We start from the raw sequence: 22,352 nt of genomic DNA, 5'->3' as shown, positions 1-22,352 counted from the left end.
AGATTTTTACAACACGCGGTATAAAAACATGATACCAAAAAAAACGCATTTAAAGTTTTTTTAAGTAGAAAAATCACAAAAAACGTTAACTTACGCTTAATCAGCGATACCTGCACCATACAGTATACTTTCTGACTACTCTAGAAGACAATGTTCTTCAAGTCTAGCTTGTCTTTTTTTTGTTTTGCTCTTTTTGGAAGCTTCAGACGAGCGGCGATTTTCTTTGACAACGCGCTCGTTGTCTCGTTTGCTGGCATACTGAACAGCGGTTTCGCCGATTGTAATACCCATTACCTCCATAATTTTTAAAATTGTTTGAAAACCTTCATTAAATATGCATGCCGCAGTAAGGCATACCATTTTGACAATATTTTTTCCATTAAAAATGTGTTTAGGTGCCATGGCCCATACCATGGAGTGAATACTAGTTTTTACGTCTACAAAATATCATTTATTTACCGATAATAATAAAGAGATAGGCAGAAATAAGAGATTTATAATAGTACGCAGTTGATCGAACAAACGAAGTAAAGTGGTATGAGTAGGTTCACCGCGCGCTACAGATTAACGCGCACGGGTAGATTCGAGGGACGGAAAAGTACAGTTAGGATGCTCTGATCTTTTTGAAATTTTCAGAGAGTATTCTTAAATATATTTACTTACAAATAATAGAAAAAAAAAATTTGAAAAAAAAAAAATTACAAAGTAGAATCCTGCGTTAAGTAAAAACGTTCGAAAATAATAATAATAATAATAATAATAATAATAATAATAATAATAATAATAATAATAATAATAATAATAATAATAATAATGATGATGATGATGATTATGATGATGATGATGATTGAACGATGATATCGTAACGGCAAACGTTAGTCAAGATATTAATTATGTAAGGAAAGTATATATGCTAATTTAGCAAGATTGTTGAAGATAAACTTTTTCTTTGATTAGTTCGGAAATAAAAAATCCAATTTTATGAACCTTTATAGGATATGCTAAAAACAAATTATTTCTTCCTGTTGACCATCATTCGCATGATACATACAGGTGTGTCACAGGTTCTCAAAAGTGAAAAGTAACGGGGACATTTAGTAGACGAATACTTCAGAGATTTGTTTTGGTCATTCGTATTCGCAGCTCGTTTCGCAGTCGAAACACGTAATACAGCTGGATCCTTGCCTTAAAACAAAAAAGAAAAAAAGTAGAAAATAAAAAATGAAACGGTAACACCTAAGAGAATGACAAGTTATCCAAACGCGTTCACTTTCAAAACTAGAACGCAAACTTCAACACTCGCTCGATTGAAATCGAACGTATCCTAGATTCCAAGAAGTGCCAATCGATTAAAATCATTTTGATATTCCTCGTTACAGTTAAATATATGCACACAAAATATAAAAGAGGTTAATTAATTAACAGAAGATTTAAAGAGCCATTTTAAAACAATCGGATTTGGTATCATTAAAGTTTTATTAAATCTATAAACTTTAATATTCACAGATGTAAATGATCATGATGAGCTTACAGAAATTATTATTTTCATCTGAATACTTGTTTACGAGTTGTTACGAGGATAAAACATAACTTCTAACGATGGCGCAACGAAAAATACCGCTTATCCAGAGTCTGTATTTATGTTGTATATGTAAATTGGATGGGCACTTAAAAAAAAATATCTATTCCAAACGACCTAGAAAAGGTCTAATCGCAAATACATTAAATTAAATTCGAGTTCTCTTATAGTTAGAATTCGATAATCTTGACACTTAAATAAATTAGGTATAATATGATAAAATGATGATGGCGATTCGTAAATAATTATTTCGAAATAGAACCTCGTTTATTTAAGTAAATTATTTTCTATTGTTAGAATCAAGTAATATCTTCTAACAATAATATTATCAAAAGATAATATATTTCTTTGGTATAGTAGAAAAAAAAATAAACAGCATACAATTTATTTTAAGCTTTTCATCTCATGAACGGAAATAATCGTCACGTTTAATGCTTGACCATGACGCGAGAAAAGAAGAAAGTAGTTTAGAAATGGTTTGTTAATGTGGGTGTATCCCGAGCGAAAGAGTCTGCGCTTATGTCATAAGGCAAATTTCTACTGAGATGAAAAAAGAAAGTGTTGAAGTAGTAAGGTCAAAAGAAACCGAAATTATAATACTTTCATCTCGATATCCAGCGTTCCTATCTGTGGTCATATAACTCTATCGTCTATTATTAATCGTAATTGCTTGTTTTTCCACTTTCGAAGAGCCTGTCAAACTCGAATCTAATCGCGTAACTCTTTCTTGGAAGAAAAAAATTTAACAAAACATTTCAATGATTCTTAATTACGAAGGATTTTATATAGATTTTATAAGGATATTATATATAGGATTAGATATATGTATCTAATCATATAACTTCCTTGAAAAAAATAAATAAAAATTAGATGAGATTCCTGATTACGAATAAAATTTTGGATTGAATGCTAAATTTGAAGAAAAAATTCAAATAAAATGACATACATATGTGATATATTTGTATGAATATGTATCTCGAATCGTATAATTATCCTGTACTTTTTTATGGTTAATAATTTTGAAAATTTTTGTATTGAATGTCAAATTCGAAAAATAATATTCAGACGAAATTACGTATTTGATACGTGTACTTTTATATTGCGAAATGAAAAAGAATGATTATGTAGATTGTTAAGTGCCGTTACGAAGTGACGAGAAAAACGTGTTAATTGGGTATTAATTATACACACAAGGAGCTGTTCACACTATTTCAAATTGAGGAGACGAAAATGATTAGGTGACATCGTTGGTTACTATGTGTAAAATGAACGTTCACGATACGAATGAACGAGATACAGAGCTCGTTAAATTTGACGAATCGCCATGAGCGATTGCGAAGGACTTACTAATCGTGGCCTAACAAAATGAGATGAACAAGATAGCAAATTCTTTGTTGGATTGGGAAAGAAAAGTAATGGGAACACGGGACTAGAAAGAACAGAATTATCAAGCGAGCATGTAAATTGCAAGAATTAATGAAATCTCTTACACAGTCGATATAGTCTCGATAATGCACGTATATACGCATACATACATACATTGGAGAATACTTGCGTAATTTCAAAGCGAGAAATAAGAAATTCCAAGCTTGTAAATGATATGGCTAGAAATTTGTTTTAAATTAAAAATCTTTCTAAATCCATAAATCTCCACTAAAAACGAAGAAATCGATTTAAAAAAAAATAAATAAAATTCTGAAATGGCGTATATTTCTCCCGGCTTTTCTTATTCACGTATATTTGTTGTATGACCAAGAAAATATGACTACTCTTGAAAGTTTCCACAACTTTCGACGGCTTTTACGACTCCGATCGAAATAAAAAAAGGAAACAAGTATACAAGTTCAAGATAAGACACAGAAATGCATCATCCCACGTTTGCATTCTCCTGTATATTGCTTTCCAATCATTCAAATTTTGAAGACTGAAGGGAAAGATTCCAAATAAAAAAAATCCACCTACATAAAAGCACGTTTAACGTAACCTTTTCACATTTGCATTGCAATAGCATAACATTAAACAGTCTCTCATGAATTATTTTCATAATACTTACGTTAAGTACCTGCCATAACGAAACGGATATATCGAAAGTGGCGGTATATATCACCCATTGATGATAGTTCGAGGTGTTCGCGTAAAGAAAGGCCAACGAGTCAACAGATGGTGAAAACTCTTGACTCATTGTAAAACGCATATCCGTGGTCAACGTAAGGATATTTTTGTCGAGATCTCTCATGAGGAAACAACTTTCTTCCTTCTTCTTTTCGAAGTGGTTCTTGGACGACCACGGAGACGATGACGACCGATAGAATGTACACATACATACGTATATATCATAAACATATACGACCACTTTCATTTCGTTTCTTGTAATTACTTATTGCAAACGTTAGCGCTTTGTTTGCTGACATTTCTGAAGAAAACCAATTCTACTGATCTCCACGAAGTTATCTCTATACGATAAGAAAAAACGATCTTTGTCATAAATTGATAAAAAACAAGAAAAATAAACCAAAGTGAACAATTTGCAATATTAAAAATTAAGAAAAAAAATGGCGGAGATATAAGCTGACATGTAGAGCCCTGTTTTGCTGATGGTGGACACGATATCCAAAAATTTACTTAAACGATTTGTTTGAAATTTGTAACATTTACACTTCATAAGATTGTTTTAGTATTCATCGGACCGTTTTTTGATTGTGTGTCTTGTTCAAATGTTATTAATTTTTTAACAGTTTTTTTTTAACAGCTGCTATTTCTACAACAAAATTAAAAAAATTTTTTCCCCTCGATGAATACTAAGCCATTGCTTTTCTTATCAATAAACAATTATTGTTTTTTTTCCACAGGATTTGTTAAATCAAAATCATGTCCACCATCAGCAAAACAGGGTTCTACATATCTGTTTATATTTCCGCCATTTTTTTTTCTTAATTTAATATTGGAAATTGTTCATAAAAGTACTATGTATATATGTAGAATAAAGATTATTTTATTATATTTAATGTCTGTGTTAACAAAAAGTTTAAATTTATAGCTATTTTTCCAAGCGCCAGGGTGGCGTAACCCCTTAATATTAATAAATTAAGATGCATCCTTGGGTTGAAATATCAATCGATTAACAATAAGTATCGAACAAGCTACCGCTAGTAACATAACGATCCCTAGTCGAAGACGTTTATAATAATGACAGGTAATTACCGATAAGGACTTTCGTTAAACACTTATACGCGTGTATAAATTTCGTTTTTTCTTTTTTCTTTTGAATCACTACTAAAAGATCCTTCTTTCTTATTACCTTTCGACGGCCTTTTATTTTATTACAAATCAACCTGATATCTACTAATTGGAAGTTTAACCGACCTCGTGATCTATCCATGCACGATGTAAAAATACGGAAGACGGAAAATTAGAAGGACGATTAGAATGAACAAGAGCATGATCGGTTGCTATACTTTTAACACTTCTTTTTAGCGAACTTGAACGTATATGTGATAGATGCATCTGTGTATAAGTTTAACGATAAGTAGTCGTTTACTGTAAACCTTAATTAGCAACGATAGTGATAACGGAAGTAATAGCATTCGTAGGTCGCGATTAGTTTGATATTCTTTTCCCTGAATCTAACTTAAAAGGAACAAGGGCAATTTCGAAGTAGGCGTACGTATAATCATCGTTAACTACGAAACCGATATTTACGATTTAGCTTTTGAGTTTTATTTTAGATTTGTACCATATGTGTAGGTAGATACAATAAAAGAGATCTATCGATCGATTGATAGATAGAACGATCTTTATCTATAATCTTACAAATCGAAATCAATAAAGTCTTTCGATATTCTCATAAAGAAAATCTATAGACACAAGTGCAAGTATACATCATAGACAACCATTTATAGAATAGAATTTACAATTAAACTCATTCGATGCTCGAGCTTGTAAAACCGATTCCATATTTTTCTTTTCAAGCAGAAAATGGTTGAACGATTATTCACTTTGATCACGCATTACATCTCGCCAAATAACTTCTTTGCATTAAACTTAAGCGAGAGCCAAATATACTCTCACTCTCATCGTAATAGAGATTCCATTTCATAATCCTATTCGTAACGCGTCCAACAACACACTTCAATCTTCTCAAAACGGTCCCGCTAAAACCGAGTCGAATGTCCAAGGACTCAAACGCTAATCCATACAATATCGATCTTAAACGGTTAAAATAAATTGCCACGTATCCTTTCAAATATTATGACATTTGCGTTCTCTCTTTCTTTCTTTCTTTTTTTTTCCTCCATCAATACGCGGTATATTCTTCCATAATTTGTCTATCTCCTTATTATTTAGCTATTGTAAAAGTGAACGTCTCAAATAGATAATTCATTAGGAAGTAGATAGAGCAGCGAATAGTTCAAGATTAAAATCACGCCAGTGATTTGTATCTCCGGTGGCAAACGAGAAAAGGAAAAAAGAAGAAAGAGAGAAAGAGAGTTCAAAGTAGCCTAGGTGTATTTCATAAAGTCGCAATTTTAATTGCATTCACCTTAAAGAGACGGTGCGCAATGATGTCTTGATTGTTGGCTGACAGCAAGTCTAATGAAGGCGTTATATTATCTCAACGTACGTAGATAACATTATGGCGGATTCGTGTAGGAATGCACCCGTCGTTAGTTATTAAACATATCCTTGAATCGCAACATAGAAGAAACGTGGATATTGCTCGAAATGCCAACGAATATATTAAGAACATTTTATTCGCAAAAGGAAAACCAGTGGTTGGTTGTTAGTTTGAAATAGAAATTGAGGAGATTCAAAGCTCCGTTAGCTTCAGATAAAAACGAAAAACTAGTTAGATAAGTGTGTTGTTATTTCGGAATATTTTCAACGTGAAAAGAAAATGAAATATATATGAATCCTTGTATAATAAATAAAAATAAAAAATTATAAAAGATTAGGAGGAATAATAGCAATAAAAAAAAAAAAAGAAAGAAAGAAATATATCTTTTTCTCCCTTTCTACTCTAATGGGATCCAATGCTAATTTATCTGCATCATGGCTATTAATGATCCGAAGCACTCACAACCATTGTCCGTTGAATCCTCCAAGGTAGCTCACTGAGGAATAACAGAAAGTTTATCAAGGGATTGCAAAATCGAGATCGTCGAAGGGCATCGTACGTTCGATTAAAGGAGGAGCAATGAGCTTGATCCATTATCAGACTCTTCCCCCTGAGCTGGAACGAGCGCGTCAATGTCAAATTTAATCGTCCAGCGCTTTAATCATAAAGATAGCGAGGTCGTATTCTCGATGCCTGTCTTTTATTTACACTTACTTTTTTAACAGAGAAGTCATTGTTCCGAGCAAGGACGATGAAAATAAAAAATATTAATTTAATAAATTAATTTAATAAAAAACAAGAAAAAAGGTATAATAAGCGAAGACAAATTGAAACAAGTAGGCAGAAACAATGAGCTGCAGGAATTATCGAAGTGCCTCCTCTTGTGCGTTCGTAGTGTGAAACGCGTTGCGGCCAAATTGCGGACGCGTCTATCAGGTTCAAAATCCGTTTCAGGGTGTCCAATTACTTGGACCTGATGCAGGTGTGGCGCTTCGAGGCTGACCAAAGTATTGAATTCCGTAAAAATAGCTGACGTTCCTCTTTGAACCATTCTCTCTTATTCGTTCCCTTGACTAGCCCTTCTTAACCCTTTGAAATTTCTTTTCTATCTACTTAAACATATATATATATATATATAAAGAAAACCATGTCGGTTTTAGAGTGATTTTCTTTAGTATATTTAATGTAGTATTTATATTATATATAACACTAGAGATCACAGCTAGCAACATCGGTAGATATATAAAATGATAGGAAAAAGTGGGAGGATAGGTAATGTGAGGAAAATCTTCCACAAAGAAAAATAAAATAAAAAAAATATTCCTTTTGAAATTTTCTTTCTATAGGCTTACATACACTAACTAATTTAATGAAACAACAAATATCTTCTGCTTTCCAAGATCCATTACGCAATAACCGTCCTCTTTAATGGCACCTCGATAACTGCTTTCTCCAAACGACGAAAGTCAATATGCTGGAAATTTCGCGAATTCTAACGGTTTAAAAACTTGTTTTTTTTTTTTCGGAGAATCCCATGACTAAACCAACACATTTCAACTTACGAATAATAGTTAGTCCGTCTTTCTTTTTATCCACGTAATTGAACAATATCGTTGTTTATCGTTTTTATCATTTGTTAAATCAACACTGACGACGAAAAAGAATGTAGAAACTCGTCTAGACTAAGGAGAGTAGTCCTTGAATGGCGCCCAGCCATGAAGGTAGGCCACCACCATCATGAAATAAACTTGATTTACGTGCGAATATTGCCAATTAAGCAAACTTAATCAATCGAACTTCAAATAAATAAACAATTAAGAAAAAAAAGAATGTCAATCTCTCGGAAATATTTTGAAATTGGCAAATTACGTGAAAATAATTTCGAGTCTCAAGGAACAATAGACAGAAATTATTTTTAAAAAAACCCTGCCCAAATCGAATAAAATTCGTCGTGCATTCGATTCGTTGATATTTTCAATCTCAATTTATAAATACCTACGGCAGAAAACTGGTTTTCTACTCTTAGAGTTCTTAGTTCTTTTTGTACTTTTTCTTTAGATTTACTATCAATAAACTGTTATAAGTCTCGGACTTTTTGGAAAGGTGGTCACTGTAAAAATAAGCGCGCACGATTCGAGCTTGAGCATTAAATCGATTATCGAATATTCGTAAGGCATCGATTGAAGCCTCCTTTATCGAATTCCTTTCGTCGACGGTGTATTATTAATTAACGATCACGAGCGATCACGATAGTGGTGTATTATACACACCAAGTCGAGTGTTCGAATCGATCGCTAGAACTCGTGCGCAAAAGAGTGTGGGCCTGGATTTTACGAACGAGCGAACAACGCGCACGGAATTCGAGAACGTCGTTGTGCAACAATAAAACCGGAATGTCGGCTCGCTTCGTTGCCCCCGGCAGACGACCAAATTCTCCTCGATCTTCCTCCGAGGACGGAAGAACATTGAAGGAGTATGTATACCTTTGAACGAACATAAATACAAGAAATATACTAAATCAATAACAAATTTATTCATTATTTATTTCTGTGATATTCATTATTTCAAATTGATGATTATCTTTTTTTGCTCTTTTAATAAACTTCGCGTACTTCGTGAATTGAAAAAAAAAGATAAATTACAAAATACTTTCATACATTTTACGAAGTAATATGTCACTTATTATCGAATAAAAAAACTCATAAGAATTCTAAAAGACAAATCTAAGAACAACATTCCTTTGATTAGTAATCAACAGTATTTAAAGATAAGTAAATAGAGAAAAAATGGTTTCGTAAAAAAATGTTAGTAGTTTTACAAAAAGAAAACACTTATTCGCATTACGGTTACACGAATGGAGAACTTAAATCTTCTGCCGTTGGCACGAGACCAACGTTGTACACAAGAAGCCGTCGTATTTTCTGGTGACAGATAAACGATGTGAGGTTGCAGGTGGAAGACATGCGGGCAAGGCATAGCAGTGCAATCGTGCGCTGCATTATCGCTTGAGCAATCGAAGCTTCGCGTCAATTTATGTCGCTATTTTTATTTTTTCATTTACTTTTTCTTTTCTTTTCAGATCGAAACAACAGCGGCGGCGAAGGATAGTCCGCTTTCCTGGCACATCCCAAGGCCGTCCTTAGGATGTCCCAAGGCTGGGCGAACTGAAAAAGATAGCGAAAATGGAAGCTGGGCGCATCACCACAACCATCATCATCATCATCATCATTTGCATCCTGATTCTCCTTCGAGAGGATCTACTTCATCTCAGGGATCAACCGCCAGTACACACGTTAGTATTTTTTTCCATTACTATAATTCTTTGAAATTATTTTTCTTTTAAAATAGATAAATTTTTCTTCAGTGTGGTTATATACTATTTTTATTACGATCTTTCCGGGCACGATAAAGGTTTAATCGTGATATTAAAAAAAGATTCTATTGAACGCTTCCTACTGGAAATAAACAAGCGTTGTAAATGTCTAACGATTATCTTCCATATCTTAATGAAGTCATTAAACCTACTATTTCTCTCACAATCAGTTACTTTCACTAACTAACGCAAATGTTAATCAGCTCTATAAATTAAAACTTTTACTTTTTCGATTATCGTTGAAAGAAGATCGAATTTCTGTTTTGTTTGTACAGAGCGCAGCATCGGGAACTTTACTTCTAACAGCCGCCAATTTGGCTAATCTCGCAGCGATGCATCCGCCAACGGTAACAACACCCAAACAAATAGATACTGCATCGGTAGCAAGCAGTACGCATTTTACGGTTGTAAACGGCCTCGGCAGACCTACCACCGTCTACAGGAAGTCCTGGTGTGCGAGGAATCAGCTCACCGTACTTGTGTGCACAATGAGCTTCCTATTCATGGTCGGCCTTTTAGCAGGAATCCTCTTCATGGAAAGTGAGTGTCCTTTTGTAACTAACTGTTGTCTCATTATCAATCTAAACGAATCTTCATGAGAAACAGCATTCGAGAATTTCTCTGGTATTATTTTTTCTGATTATAGTGAGGGCTCGCGACAAATACAATTAGGCCGAGATCAAGAAATCGAACGGAGAGAAGGGAAGAGAAGAGCGAACGTGTCTTTGGAGTCCTCGCGATAGCACATAAACAACATACGTCGTGGCAAGATCGAACTTTCTTAGAAGAGATGTAGAAAAGGAAGAAGAAAAGAATAATATGAGAGAAACAACATGGAAGGATCGTGTTCCCGATGATAATCAACGACTACAATCTGCTACACGAGTCACGAAGAAGAAAGTCCCTGTTTAATTTCGTATTTATATAAGCGCGAGTCTTGTTAAACGCGTTCTTAATGATTTGAGACAATTCGCTGGAGAGATAGAATTTTAAGGCTGTATTGCACATTGTCAAAAAGTGTGGTACGTGAATCCCAGTAATTACATTTGTGTAATAAATAACCGACCTTGTCAAGCGAGCTAGTACGGCTGATAGTAATAACGAAAAAACCCTCGCCTTGTGAACAATTGTATTATATTTATGATATTGACTAATGAACCCCCTAGATCGTCGTCCAAATTTCGAATCGTAATCACGAGATAAAATCCAAAAGTATGTGTAAGACAAACGAAAAGAAAAATATGAAAATTCTTATGATCTAATTATGATCGTACGATTTTTGGAATTTTTGTCTTTTTTTAATCTTGATTTCTAGTCGTTGATTAAAACGGTTCTCGAACAATTTAACGTACGTTGTATAAATTGTATCGATGTCCTCGTTCTAAATCCACGATAAAGATTCTCTTTTAAGTTAATAGAAATTTGAATTTGGTAATATATCGAATAAACATATGACAACGACGATAAAGAATATTAATATTTAGGAACTCGTAATTTAATTCATACTAACACAAAACGCCTTAAATCAAACCTGGACAATTTCGTCGTGCGATGTCGTTCCAGGATATCAATATGTTGGAAAAGCAATGAAGAGTGATCGCGTCGATCGCCCTTCACGACTGTGATATTACTTGCGTATTAAATAATCATCAATTCAACAAGAAACTGTTAGAACCTAAACACCGTATTTCATTTATATCCTTAATATCCTTATTTCCTTTGAATAAAGATGCTCCAGGATAGTCAATCACTCTTCAATCAAAGGTAAATAGATATTATGTTATGTTGTAAATAAAGTTGCCATACAGTTAATACAATTTTTATGGGTTAAAAGAAATGTATTAGAATATTTTAGATTTGTTCAAAAACTTACTTCGACTTCCTGAAGAGTTTGCGTCCACCTGTAGTTTGGCATATCTGCACCGTTACCGTAGTTAGGCCTTAGTTTATTTTTTTCTTTCTCATCTTCTTCATCATCATCATCATCGATTTCTTTATTCTCTTTCTTTAAATCACCGTCAGCATTAACACCACTAGTTCCAGGAACAGCAGTTGCTTCTTTAGATATCTTCTACATAAAGAACGATAATTATCTACTATATCAATTACAATAATTACATATACTTAATAAATAAATATCAAGTACTTACTTTTTTATCTATCTCTTGTTGCAATTTAACCGCTTGCTCATCCGTCAATTCAACTATTCTAGAATCCATATCCATTTGTTCTTCTAATTTTTCTTCTTCCTTCTTTTTCTCCAACTTTTCTTTCGATATTCTTTCTAATTCTGCGCGTTTAGCTTTCTTCGCAGCAGCTTTCTCTAAAGCAATTGCTTCATACTTTTTGAATTTTCCGGTAATAAGCTATAGAAATTCATATTATATAATATAAGTATGTTTAAATAAATCACTCATGATTTTAATTGTTGTAAAGGAGAAATTATTATATTATTTATAGATTTATAGATTATAAATACAGTAGAACCCTGATAATTGAAACACTCTATTAAACTAATGTTTTTCCATCAGAGCATTTTATCAATCACACAATTTCCTTGAGTGTTAAATAGTCGTTCGACGTCGTATAGTCAACGAATAGTGTTGTTCTGCTATTCTATATTTTTATTATCTGAATATTTTATATTCCTATTATGAAGGTATTTCCTATTTGTTCAGTAATCCCCCCTATAACACGGTATATTCGTTCCGCGTTACACGAGCATTCTCGTAAAACACGCGCTCGTATAACCTCGTATAACGCGTTATGTACAAATGATTCACGTTTAACTTTTCTCGTTAAAGAAATATTAAGGAAAAACTATGTTATGAACGAAATTTGTGCATTTTATTAAAATCAAACTCTAAAAACATTTTCAATAAAGAACTTATACTTATGCAACTAAAAAATAGTTAATTTCGAATAATTAACTATTATAAGAAATAATTCCAAAAACAGTTTTATTACATGTTTATTCGCTGTCGGAGCTATCTGAAATAACGAAATAACAAATTTAATAAAATAATTTAATTTAATTTTATAAGAACACAATTGACACAATGTGCAAACGTACGCGAAATTGATTGTGAACTGTACAACTCATTATAAATTTCGCAGTATAGAAATAAAAAGTAAACACGTGTTATACGAGGGACGTAAAATCGCGTTATAAAAGTACCGTGTTATAGGGAGATTACGGTACATACAATATTGATTCCAGAAAGATCGAGAATATTCGATAAAAAAAATTATCTTTAAAGGAAAAATATACCTTTTCAGCTGCACCTTCGCCACCTCCAGTATAAAAATCTGTTTTCCTTTCCAAAAAACTAAAGATTGTTTCTAACAGCTGAAAATCGAAACAAAATTTTGTTAGGAAGAAGCAAAGACAGATAGAATAAACATTTCAAAAAAATTAAGTGATGTTTTTGTAACAAGACATAACCTCAACCGGTAAGTCACTTACGTCTTTAACACCACCTTCGTGTTGTTGAGCAATAGCTAACAACATTGCATCGAATTTCGCTTCGTTTTCGGACATCCTGTTATATATTTTAAAATCTGTAGAATATATTTATCGAGAAAGAAATTACAAACTTCCAAGACGAAAAAATCACTAAGCTGCAATATATTTTTTCGACACGTTTCTATCGTTTCTTCGACTAATACGTTTATGCGCATGTGCAGAAATATATTTCATTGTTATTGGTCGAAATTGTCGCATTGAGTTAGACACCTATATTAATAAGCACCGTCGATATTGTCACAAATATTAATTTACGAAAATGATCTTATTTTTCATTTGTAAAATTGTACTTTTATTCAAAAATTTATTTTAATTATATTATTTATAAAAAAATTTGTTTGTATTTCAAAATAAACCAGATTGAAAAATAATAATCTGCAGTTATCGACCAAACAAACTCTGCTTCGATATACTATTGGCGACCTCTATCGAGATGCGAGATTTCTACGATTTCTACGATTTCTATTGTGGGTTGCATATCGACAGGCGCAATATCGAATATTTTGAACACAGGTAATATTTTAAAATATGTAAAAAATTAAATCATTAAATTATTACTTTCATGTATGATTTGAAATGAGATACGATTGTCAATTATTCTAAATTGTATTATAATCCAATCAAGAAGTATGTCTTATATGAAAAATTATTTTAATGCAAGTAACATCATGTGTATCATAAGAATTTGAAATAATGGCATATGATAGAGCTGAAAGATTTCCAAAATTAATTACACAGACTTCTACATTCGTTGGTCCTGGAACTTATGATGAATCATATATATCAAAACCACCACGTGATTTAGGTAACACGTAATCATACGATATTAAAACTTCAATTTGTTATAAATTATTATAACATTATATATTATTATATGTTATATATAATAATATATAATAACGTTATATATTATTATAATATTATATTTCAGATGGTCGATATCCATTTTTAAGTGGCACGCGGAGACAAACTGTGATTGCATCGAAAGATGCAATTCTTTTTCCAGGACCTGGTTCATACAATCCAATAGAACCACAATGGCACATTCCAGAACGTAGAATCGTTATCAATGTTCAGATTTAAATTTCACCTTATTCATTTAAAATGAATTTTATAAATTGTAGGGAGGTGTCAGCATCGATTACACTGATGCCAGATTTAAAGAAAAAATTTACGAAGGACCAGGTCCAACGAAATACGATTTACCAGATGATCTATTCAAAGAAATACCGAAGAAGATTAGATCACATCCTGACATTTGGAATAGACCAGTTGGAAAAGTAAAATGTTTTTTTAATTCGTTCATATTCTTGACGTTTATCAGGGTCATTATCTTTTCAGCTGTGGTTAATAAAACCACCACGTTCTATCATAACTTCTGGAATATCCGTACCTTCGAAACGTGACGTTTACGGTTACGATATTAATGAGGATGGAATTCTTATTAAAATTTTAACATTCAAAGATGAACCAACTTTCATATATGAAATTCCAAAGGGAGTAATAACGATTTCTACAATAATATCATAATATCAAATGTATATACAAACTTTATTTCATTTTCTATACGTAGGAAGAAAATTTTGCTACTCTTAGATATAAAGGAAACTTTTGGAGTAGAATGACTGGAAGGGAAGAGAAAAGACCCTTCGTAACGCCAGGACCAGGGGACTACGAACATGAAACAAAAAAGACTCTTACACAAATTTACGATGAAAAGTTTAGGGAAATAAAAAGGGCTACGTCAAGACAACCACGATACCTCGAAGCGATGTTCAGACGAAAATTACGAGAAGTTCATTTATTTCTTAAACGATTTATCTTCTCTTCCACAAACATAATAGTAAGAAAATATAATTTTTATTAAAGGGATTACCAGGACCAAATCATTATGATCCACCTAAAAGTACCTTTGACAAATATAAAAAAATTAATTGTAAATGCAACAAATATACCATAGAATCTCCACCTTTCAATCAAACTGCTGAGGTAAATAGAAATGTTTAAAAATTTGTGAATATTTTATTTCAAATTAATTTAATTTGCTCCAGAGATTCGAACATACAAAATCTATAGATATTCCTGGTCCAGGAACGTACGATAGCAAAAGTCCAAAAAATTGTTTTACTCATTTACGTAGAGCACCATTTGGAAGTCTCATTTCTCGCTTAAGAAAGGATACTGACAATTCGAGTCCAGGTTACGTAGTTAATTTTTTTCCAAATATATTCAATGATTGTATGAAATTTATTAACCGATTTAATGTATTTCTAGAACCTGGTAGATATCACATAGTAGCAGGAAATATTTCTTATGAATCCATAAAACGTCTCAAATATCATTACAAAAGGCCAACACCTTATTCATTTCCGAAAAATATTGTGACTCCTTATAATAAAAAAGAACTAATTGAAGAGAGACAAGAAGTAAAGCATGAGAACTTTAAAAAAAGTTACGAGTATCATGCTGTTTTTAAATCAAGGACAGAAAGATTTCGTAAGATCCTTAAAGGGGTAAGAAAATTTATACACGAATCTAATAAAAAATATTTTTTTCAAAACAATCAAGTCTAATGTTTTAATCTAAGAGATGTCATTGGTAATACGATTTTCATGCTGGTAATGTTTTAACAGCAAGGAGAAGTAGAGAAAGAAAGATTCTGTAGGTAGTAGTAAGAGTAAATCGATGGTCAGACGTAACATCAAGGATTCTTTCGGTAGAAACTGGAGACTCTGGGTAAAGCCAAGTAATCCTCAAAGCGCAAGGTAATCAGGAGAACCCGAGACGAAATTAATGGCAACGGATCGAAGCGTTGCATCTGTACTCGAGGCTGTTCGTAGTCAGGATCCAATTTGGCCGTTAATCGAGAGAGAGAGAGAGAGAGAGAGAGAGAGAGAAAGAGAGTTTGTGAGAGAGCATTGGAACGGGATTCGATGGCTCAACCATATATAGGCTTGCCTAGAATGGTCAAAGCTATTCGAACAGTTCCTGCTTCCGCCTATACGAGATACATTTCCGATCACGTTCGAAACATTTATATTTTTCATCTACGTCTATACTCCAACGTGCTAGTTCTCGTCCCACGCTCATCAATTATTTTATATCCTTTTTCTTATAGAAAAGTCAGCACACGTAGAAAGAAATTAATTACGTGTCATTAATTTTCTAGAAAACATTATAAAATTGATTAGGTTCTAACCGATAGAAAAATAAGTGTCCAATATAATCGAGTCGCTAAATAAAATCATCTAGAGCATGGGGAGGATGATGTATATTTAAATACGATCGATGAAGCAAAGAGAAACATCCAGTCGCATAACTCTCTAGTCTTCGTTTGAGCGAGGAATTCGCGAGGATGACCAGTAGTAGTTCTGCTTTCGACGAAGTCATATTTACATAACGTAGGGAAGCATCGTAACTCTGTGATCCCCCGGAAATGACGTTCCAGCGTGCTCGGGGGGTCATTTCCACGCATAGTCCGTGAGGCTGCCGATGTAGTCCGGTGAAATCACTTCCGGCTCGTTGAACCGGAAATTCGAGCCAATCCCTGCCTCTCTCTCTCTCTCTCTCTCTCTCTTGCAGTCTATAGTCAAAACGTAAATTGCGGGTAGTCCAAAACATCGTTTATTTTGGTATTTGTTCTTCGTCACAAGAGACTATCACCAGGTTGAAGAGAATAGAGTTGGACCAATCGTGCTATCGAATAGTCTTTGTTTTAATTAAATCAATACCAAAATTAAAGTTTGTCCACCTTAGATAGAAATTTCTTGTAAATTGCATTTTTACTATTCTCTTTCTTTTTCTTTTTTTTCTTACTTTTGTAGATCGATGCGCCGGATCCTGGAGCTTACGAAGTTTTAACCTCCTTCAAGGCTAATCGTGATCGATGCGACTTCCTTTGCCGACGTTTGGCTCCACCTTTCCTTTCGAGGGCTCGTCGTGTTCTCGAGATTACCAAAGGAATCGATATGACAGTTCCAGGTATTAAGTTCTATCATCCCTATATTCCTATAAATTTTATTCATAATTATTCCAACACATTACTTTCAATTGAACACGGAAATCGATGAAAAGTCTATTTATAAGCTACCGGTCAATTAACGCTGGAAATATGTGTTAAGAGAGCTAAATTATTTCATTATTTTCTTTTAATTCTCTTTTTCTTTTTTACTCTTCTTCACTCCTCAAAACAATATTTTCAAATCATAGTTAATGTAAGATGTAGGATAGCATAATTTTCTTAGACGTGTTATAACTCCTCCATTATTCATCCTATCATCTTAATTCATGGACTCTGTCAATTCAAACAGGCTTCTTGCACGAACCAAGAAGCAATATCGAGCCAGGACAATGCCTTGATTTTCATACTTTTTGTGTCTAGCTCCGACACATTATACCATCTCGTATGACATATCAAAAGGAATCAAGGGAGGTGTGATACCGTATTCACATCGTGATAAGGAGAAGAAAAAGAAGATACCTGGTCCCCAGGAGTATTGTGTAAGGATTTCTTTCTTAAAATTCCATTTTCAGATATTTTTTATTTTCCATTTCTTGTGGACTATCGTTGTGATTTACATTGAAACGTTACAAGAAATACCTTTTTCTATTTAATTGCGTTTGCAGATAAATCCTTATATCGATTCCTCCGTGCTAAAGAAATCTTTCAATGTTACTTTGGGTAAAACTAAATTAATTGGAGAGAAGAAAAAAGTGAAAAATCGTTTACACCCTTGTTCGTCGAAGAAAACTCTCAGATGGTTCACCACGCCTATCGAGGATTATCGACATTGTTCTGTAACGTGTTTGACAATGCCATGATTCACGATGTTTGAAAATACAAATTCTAAATTCGAAATTTTAGTTTAAGGGAGGAAAGAAATTGAAATAAAAATTCAGGTTCTTTGAGTTAAGAATTTGGAATCAATCGTATAATACACAAAGTCGTATTTACTTTGTAGGAACATGCTAGGATATTGCGTGCTTATGGCACGCGAGAATAATGTCGGATACTTCAGATAGTGATATATGAGGTACGGCTATGTTCCATGAGATGACTAGCTGGCTAGCATCCCGTATTTCCATAATATTCCTGTGTAAAACGGGAACATGCGTTGCTGAAAGCGGCATAAATGAAAATCTTCCATCACATGTCATTACGTGTTGTTGCGTTCCGTCGTTGTTAACTTGCATATTTTTTTTTAGACTATTTTTTCCGTTTTACACATATATATATATATATATATATATATATATATATATTTTTTTATTTTTTTATTTTTCGTAGACGTAAATTCAACACACGGACGAAAAATTACAAATATCCTCCTATTTATTTTCGTTTTACGAGTAAAAACGTGAAAAATGGTTGAGTTAAAAATCAACATGTGTGTATCTTTTGGCGTAAACAAAATTCGATAAAATATAAGTTGCATTACTATTTCGTATTTTTGTTAGTTTGATAAACAATTAGTTATCATGCCGAACGAAGCGTATGAAACTTCGATGTTTTTATCCGATCTTTTAGAAATATCGATTGGAAGCCCCCTATTTAACTTCCGGTACAGTGTTAACAATTAAAGATCGACGAGTTTTAACCACAAGATACCCATAATCAGTCACTTCTTGACAAGGGTTCGTAACAAAGAATACGCTTGGTTGTAACCTATCGTTTCTAAAGAGAGTTCCCTTATAAAAGGGAATAGACCTTGACTCGGATCAATACTACCAAGGGTTCCAATGACATACTTCGATATGATATCACATCTACATTAATTTATACTTTATATCTCTTGCACTTAAAACTATGTATTTTCTACTTTGAAGTATTTATTAATATATTTTTTTTCTGAAACTGACAAAAAAGGTCAAGTTCTCAATTAGTTCGAGCATAAAATAGCTTTGTATTATTTTTTGTTATCATTTTTTACGAGTTAAAGTCCATGAGTATGCATTGAAACTTTGCCAAAGAAAGATAGCTTTGTTTCCTGTTATTTTTTTGTCGCGAATATAATATAAGAATAAATATAATATAATTTACGTATTGAAAGAAAAATGTGGCCGTTCCAAGATGTCGATTATGCTTTATTGTTTAATTTATTTTCTAAATTATTATTTCTCTCGTTAAATGACGACGTTATGAATTCGGTTGATTTTAATTCGGTTACAGAATTTAATTTTCCATTGTACCAAATAAATGTGACTAACGCCTTAATAGTTAACATGTTTCCGGATCAATTTCATTTCGGTGTTTCTACGTCGGCTTATCAAACAGAAGGTGCTTGGAATGAAGATGGTAAAGTCATATATTTTTTGCGAAGAATAGCATTCACATATTCACACACATACACACACACACACAAATTCACGAATGATATTTTTATTTCACAATATCAGGAAAAGGAGAATCTGTTTGGGATCACATGACACATTCAAATCCTAATCTCATTCGTGATCGAAGCAACGCCGACATTGCTGCTGATTCTTATCATCATTATAAAACGGATATAAATATTGCGAAACAAATAGGCGTGAGTGATGAATTGTATTTAATACGATAAGTTTAATGTGATGCTATTTAATTATTTCTTGTTTTCTCTAGAGTAAAATGTATAAAATTTCAATATCATGGCCAAGAATTTTCCCAGACGGTTTACATAGTCGTATAAATACGGACGGTATTCGACATTACGATAAACTTATCAATGAAATTATTACACATGGAATGGTACCGATGGTGACTCTTTTTCATTGGGACATGCCCTATACTTTGCAAAAAATAGGTGGATTATCCAATCCATTGATCATAGATTTTCTCATTCAATACGCCTGGGTTGCTTTTGATGCGTTTGGTGATCGAGTACGTATCATCTATTCATTTTATTTTTAACCTAATCATTCTTGTGAACTATAACAATGCAAGATTATAATTTGTTTGCTTGTTTATTTGTTTAATTCAGGTAAAATATTGGGTTACAATAAACGAACCATCCGTCATATGTCAATATGGTTATGGCGATGATGCAATGATACCTACAGTAAATTTATCAGGAAAAGCTGATTATATTTGTGGTCATAATCTATTATTAGCTCATGCTAACATATATGAATTTTATCAAAAACATTTTAACGATGTTCAGAAAGGTAAGCCATTAGATAGAGCTTAATTATTATTATCTATTTCCTTGTGATATTTTTTTACGATGTATATGTATGTGTATATCACTTCACTATCAGTAGTATTAGTCATGCAAATAAACAAGTCGATTATTTTTGAAGTTAGTTACTAGTTTCACTTTTCCGAACGTTCAATTAAAGAACGTGACAATAATAAGTATTGCATTTTTAGGTAACGTTGGTATTGTTCTCAATTTGAAATGGTTTGAACCAGAGAATCCAAGGAATGTCGAAGATCAGTTAGCTGCGGAAAGAGCTTTCCAATGGTGGAATGGATGGTTCCTTCATCCGTTGTTTAGCGAACAGGGTGATTATCCCGAAATGATGAAGACTGTAATTAGCAATAATAGCTTTTCCGAACATTTAAATTCGCGTTTACCAAATTTCGAGTTTTACGAATTGCAACAGGTTAAAAACTCCGCTGATTTTCTTGGTATTAGTTTCGACAGAAATACTTTAGTACGTGGTTCTAAGCTTAATTCTAATGATACATTTTTCCAAAATGATGCTCAAATAACAGTATCATCTATGCAACTACAAGAACAAAATTATAATAATGTAAGTATGATTAAATAGATATCTCAATTAATTTATTGAATTATTTTTCTTATGATTTTGTGAATAATTCAGATCAAGCCGCAGACACTTGCGAATCTCTTAAATCGTATAGATCTTAATTACGAATTACCACCAATCATTATAACCGAAATTGGCTATCAGGACGATGGAAAAATCAAAGACTTAGATAGAAGTGTCTACCATCACGAACACTTATCTATAGTTTTACAAGTTATGAAAAATGGTATCGACATTCGGGGATATCTAGTTCGTTCTTTCATCGACAGCTTTGAGTGGATGATGGGTTATACGTGAGTGTTTCCTTTATTTTAACTCTTACTTTTGATCTAATTATAGTACAAACTAATGTTATTAACTTTCTTTGACAGAGTTAAATCTGGTATATTTAGTGTGGACTTTGCTGACAAAAATCGTACACGACGACCACGAGTATCGGCTTTGGTTATAAATGACGTTTATAAGAACAAGCTTATTCGAACGTTGAAAGATATTTATGGCTCAGATATTCGAAAGATATGAATCTTTTAACATCGCATAATTGTAAAATAATTTAATTTTAATTATAAATGTATAATATCATACATTTAAGACGAGCAAGAAATAGTTTCTTTAAATAATAACAAATATTATTTGTTATATTTGTTCTTAAATATTCGGATTTTTCTTTTTTCATTTCTACGATAGATTTGATTGACGCAATTAAATCAGACATCAATCAAATTGGACATTTTTTTTTTATTAATTCAGATCACACCCTCGAAGTTGGAGATCTCCGTCATCGTACGTTTAGAATGGCATCAACTACGACGTAGTCAACCTGCTAATTTCCTCGCGTAATCGTCGCGCTCGGGTTGCCGAGAAGCAATTCTACAGATTCTTGCCTCCGAGGAATTTTCCTTTGATCGTTTCACGAACGTCACTCTAACGAGAGTGACGACGGATACGACGGATAGCTCTCAACGTAGCAGCATCCGCGAATGGTTCCGTGTAGTCCTTTGAAATGATTACATTTTATACCTCGTGTCGTGAAAACGACGTTTACGTCATGCTCCAACTATGAAGCCTACACTAACTCACAGATTTTTAATTATAAAACTAATACAAATTTATATAAATTTTCTAATTTTTACAATCAATAGATGAAAGTTAACATGAATTGGTCTTACAAATTAACAAGAGAAAATAACTAAAAAACTGTATAAATGTTCCTGTTAAAAATGCATGTAATTAATAGAAACAAAATAGATACATAATTTTATAAGTATCCTATTATAGGAGCAATCATGTAGCATGGTTAAACAATTTTCATGTTGACGTTAGTTAGTGGCATAAAGGGATTTCGCGTACTCCATTAGTCGGTATCTATCTCGAATCTGGTGCTGATAATGTGGCCGTAGGAAACTAGTGACGAGGACGACATTACTACCTTCGCATCCCTATGTCGTCGGACAGAACCGAGGGTATCAATCAGTGGTACATGAAAGGGGCGCGGTTTGACTACGTC

At 33.0% G+C, this 22,352-nt stretch overlaps 4 protein-coding genes across 8 annotated transcripts in view; 3 read left to right on the top strand and 1 right to left on the bottom strand.

The window, feature by feature from the left end:
* Window positions 1-11,247, top strand: part of LOC107069595 (uncharacterized) — a 61,194-nt gene extending 49,947 nt beyond the window's left edge. For 3 of the 4 annotated variants that reach the window (XM_089170176.1, XM_089170175.1, XM_089170174.1), the window contains 2 exons: window positions 9,274-9,486; window positions 9,843-11,247. In XM_089170176.1, the coding sequence (XP_089026302.1) occupies window positions 9,274-9,486; window positions 9,843-10,166 (537 nt within the window). In that variant the 3' untranslated portion in view covers window positions 10,167-11,247. The remainder of the gene's footprint in view (window positions 1-9,273; window positions 9,487-9,842) is intronic. The other variant, XM_015327043.2, reaches the window with a different exon arrangement.
* Window positions 1-13,234, bottom strand: part of nudC (nuclear distribution C, dynein complex regulator) — an 84,886-nt gene extending 71,652 nt beyond the window's left edge. Inside the window, exons 1-4 of the mRNA XM_015327042.2 lie at window positions 13,034-13,234; window positions 12,839-12,916; window positions 11,718-11,933; window positions 11,441-11,638 (exon numbers count right to left, since the gene is read on the bottom strand). Coding sequence (XP_015182528.1) covers window positions 11,441-11,638; window positions 11,718-11,933; window positions 12,839-12,916; window positions 13,034-13,108 — 567 coding nt within the window. The 5' untranslated portion in view covers window positions 13,109-13,234. The remainder of the gene's footprint in view (window positions 1-11,440; window positions 11,639-11,717; window positions 11,934-12,838; window positions 12,917-13,033) is intronic.
* LOC107069568 (sperm-tail PG-rich repeat-containing protein 2) lies at window positions 12,890-18,349 on the top strand. Its single transcript, XM_015327007.2, has 12 exons — window positions 12,890-13,020; window positions 13,453-13,606; window positions 13,832-13,898; window positions 14,025-14,147; window positions 14,218-14,373; window positions 14,418-14,888; window positions 14,963-15,082; window positions 15,145-15,292; window positions 15,368-15,606; window positions 16,918-17,074; window positions 17,475-17,593; window positions 17,720-18,349. The coding sequence occupies exons 6-12, from the start codon at window positions 14,715-14,717 to the stop codon at window positions 17,912-17,914; spliced, it is 1,152 nt and encodes a 383-aa protein (XP_015182493.1). The 5' UTR covers window positions 12,890-13,020; window positions 13,453-13,606; window positions 13,832-13,898; window positions 14,025-14,147; window positions 14,218-14,373; window positions 14,418-14,714; the 3' UTR covers window positions 17,915-18,349.
* Window positions 18,350-19,011: 662 nt separating this feature from the next.
* Window positions 19,012-22,112, top strand: LOC107069600 (myrosinase 1). 2 transcript variants are annotated; one of them, XM_089170161.1, is made up of 8 exons: window positions 19,012-19,388; window positions 19,490-19,623; window positions 19,695-19,952; window positions 20,053-20,236; window positions 20,442-20,827; window positions 20,900-21,138; window positions 21,217-21,388; window positions 21,596-22,112. In XM_089170161.1, exons 1-7 carry the CDS (start codon window positions 19,148-19,150, stop codon window positions 21,365-21,367), a joined length of 1,593 nt encoding a protein of 530 aa, XP_089026287.1. In that variant the 5' UTR covers window positions 19,012-19,147; the 3' UTR covers window positions 21,368-21,388; window positions 21,596-22,112. The 2 variants fall into 2 exon arrangements, with proteins under 2 accessions (XP_089026287.1, XP_015182534.1); XM_015327048.2 differs by lacking the exon at window positions 21,596-22,112 and having other exon boundaries at window positions 19,013-19,388; window positions 21,217-21,498.
* The last annotated feature ends 240 nt before the right edge of the window (window positions 22,113-22,352 follow it).

This window comes from Polistes dominula, unplaced genomic scaffold, assembly GCF_049000335.1.
Source record: "Polistes dominula isolate Pdom_NZ unplaced genomic scaffold, Pdom_raw_medaka contig_15, whole genome shotgun sequence".
NCBI classification, from domain to species: domain Eukaryota; kingdom Metazoa; phylum Arthropoda; class Insecta; order Hymenoptera; family Vespidae; genus Polistes; species Polistes dominula.
This window is presented reverse-complemented; position numbering and strand designations above follow the sequence as displayed.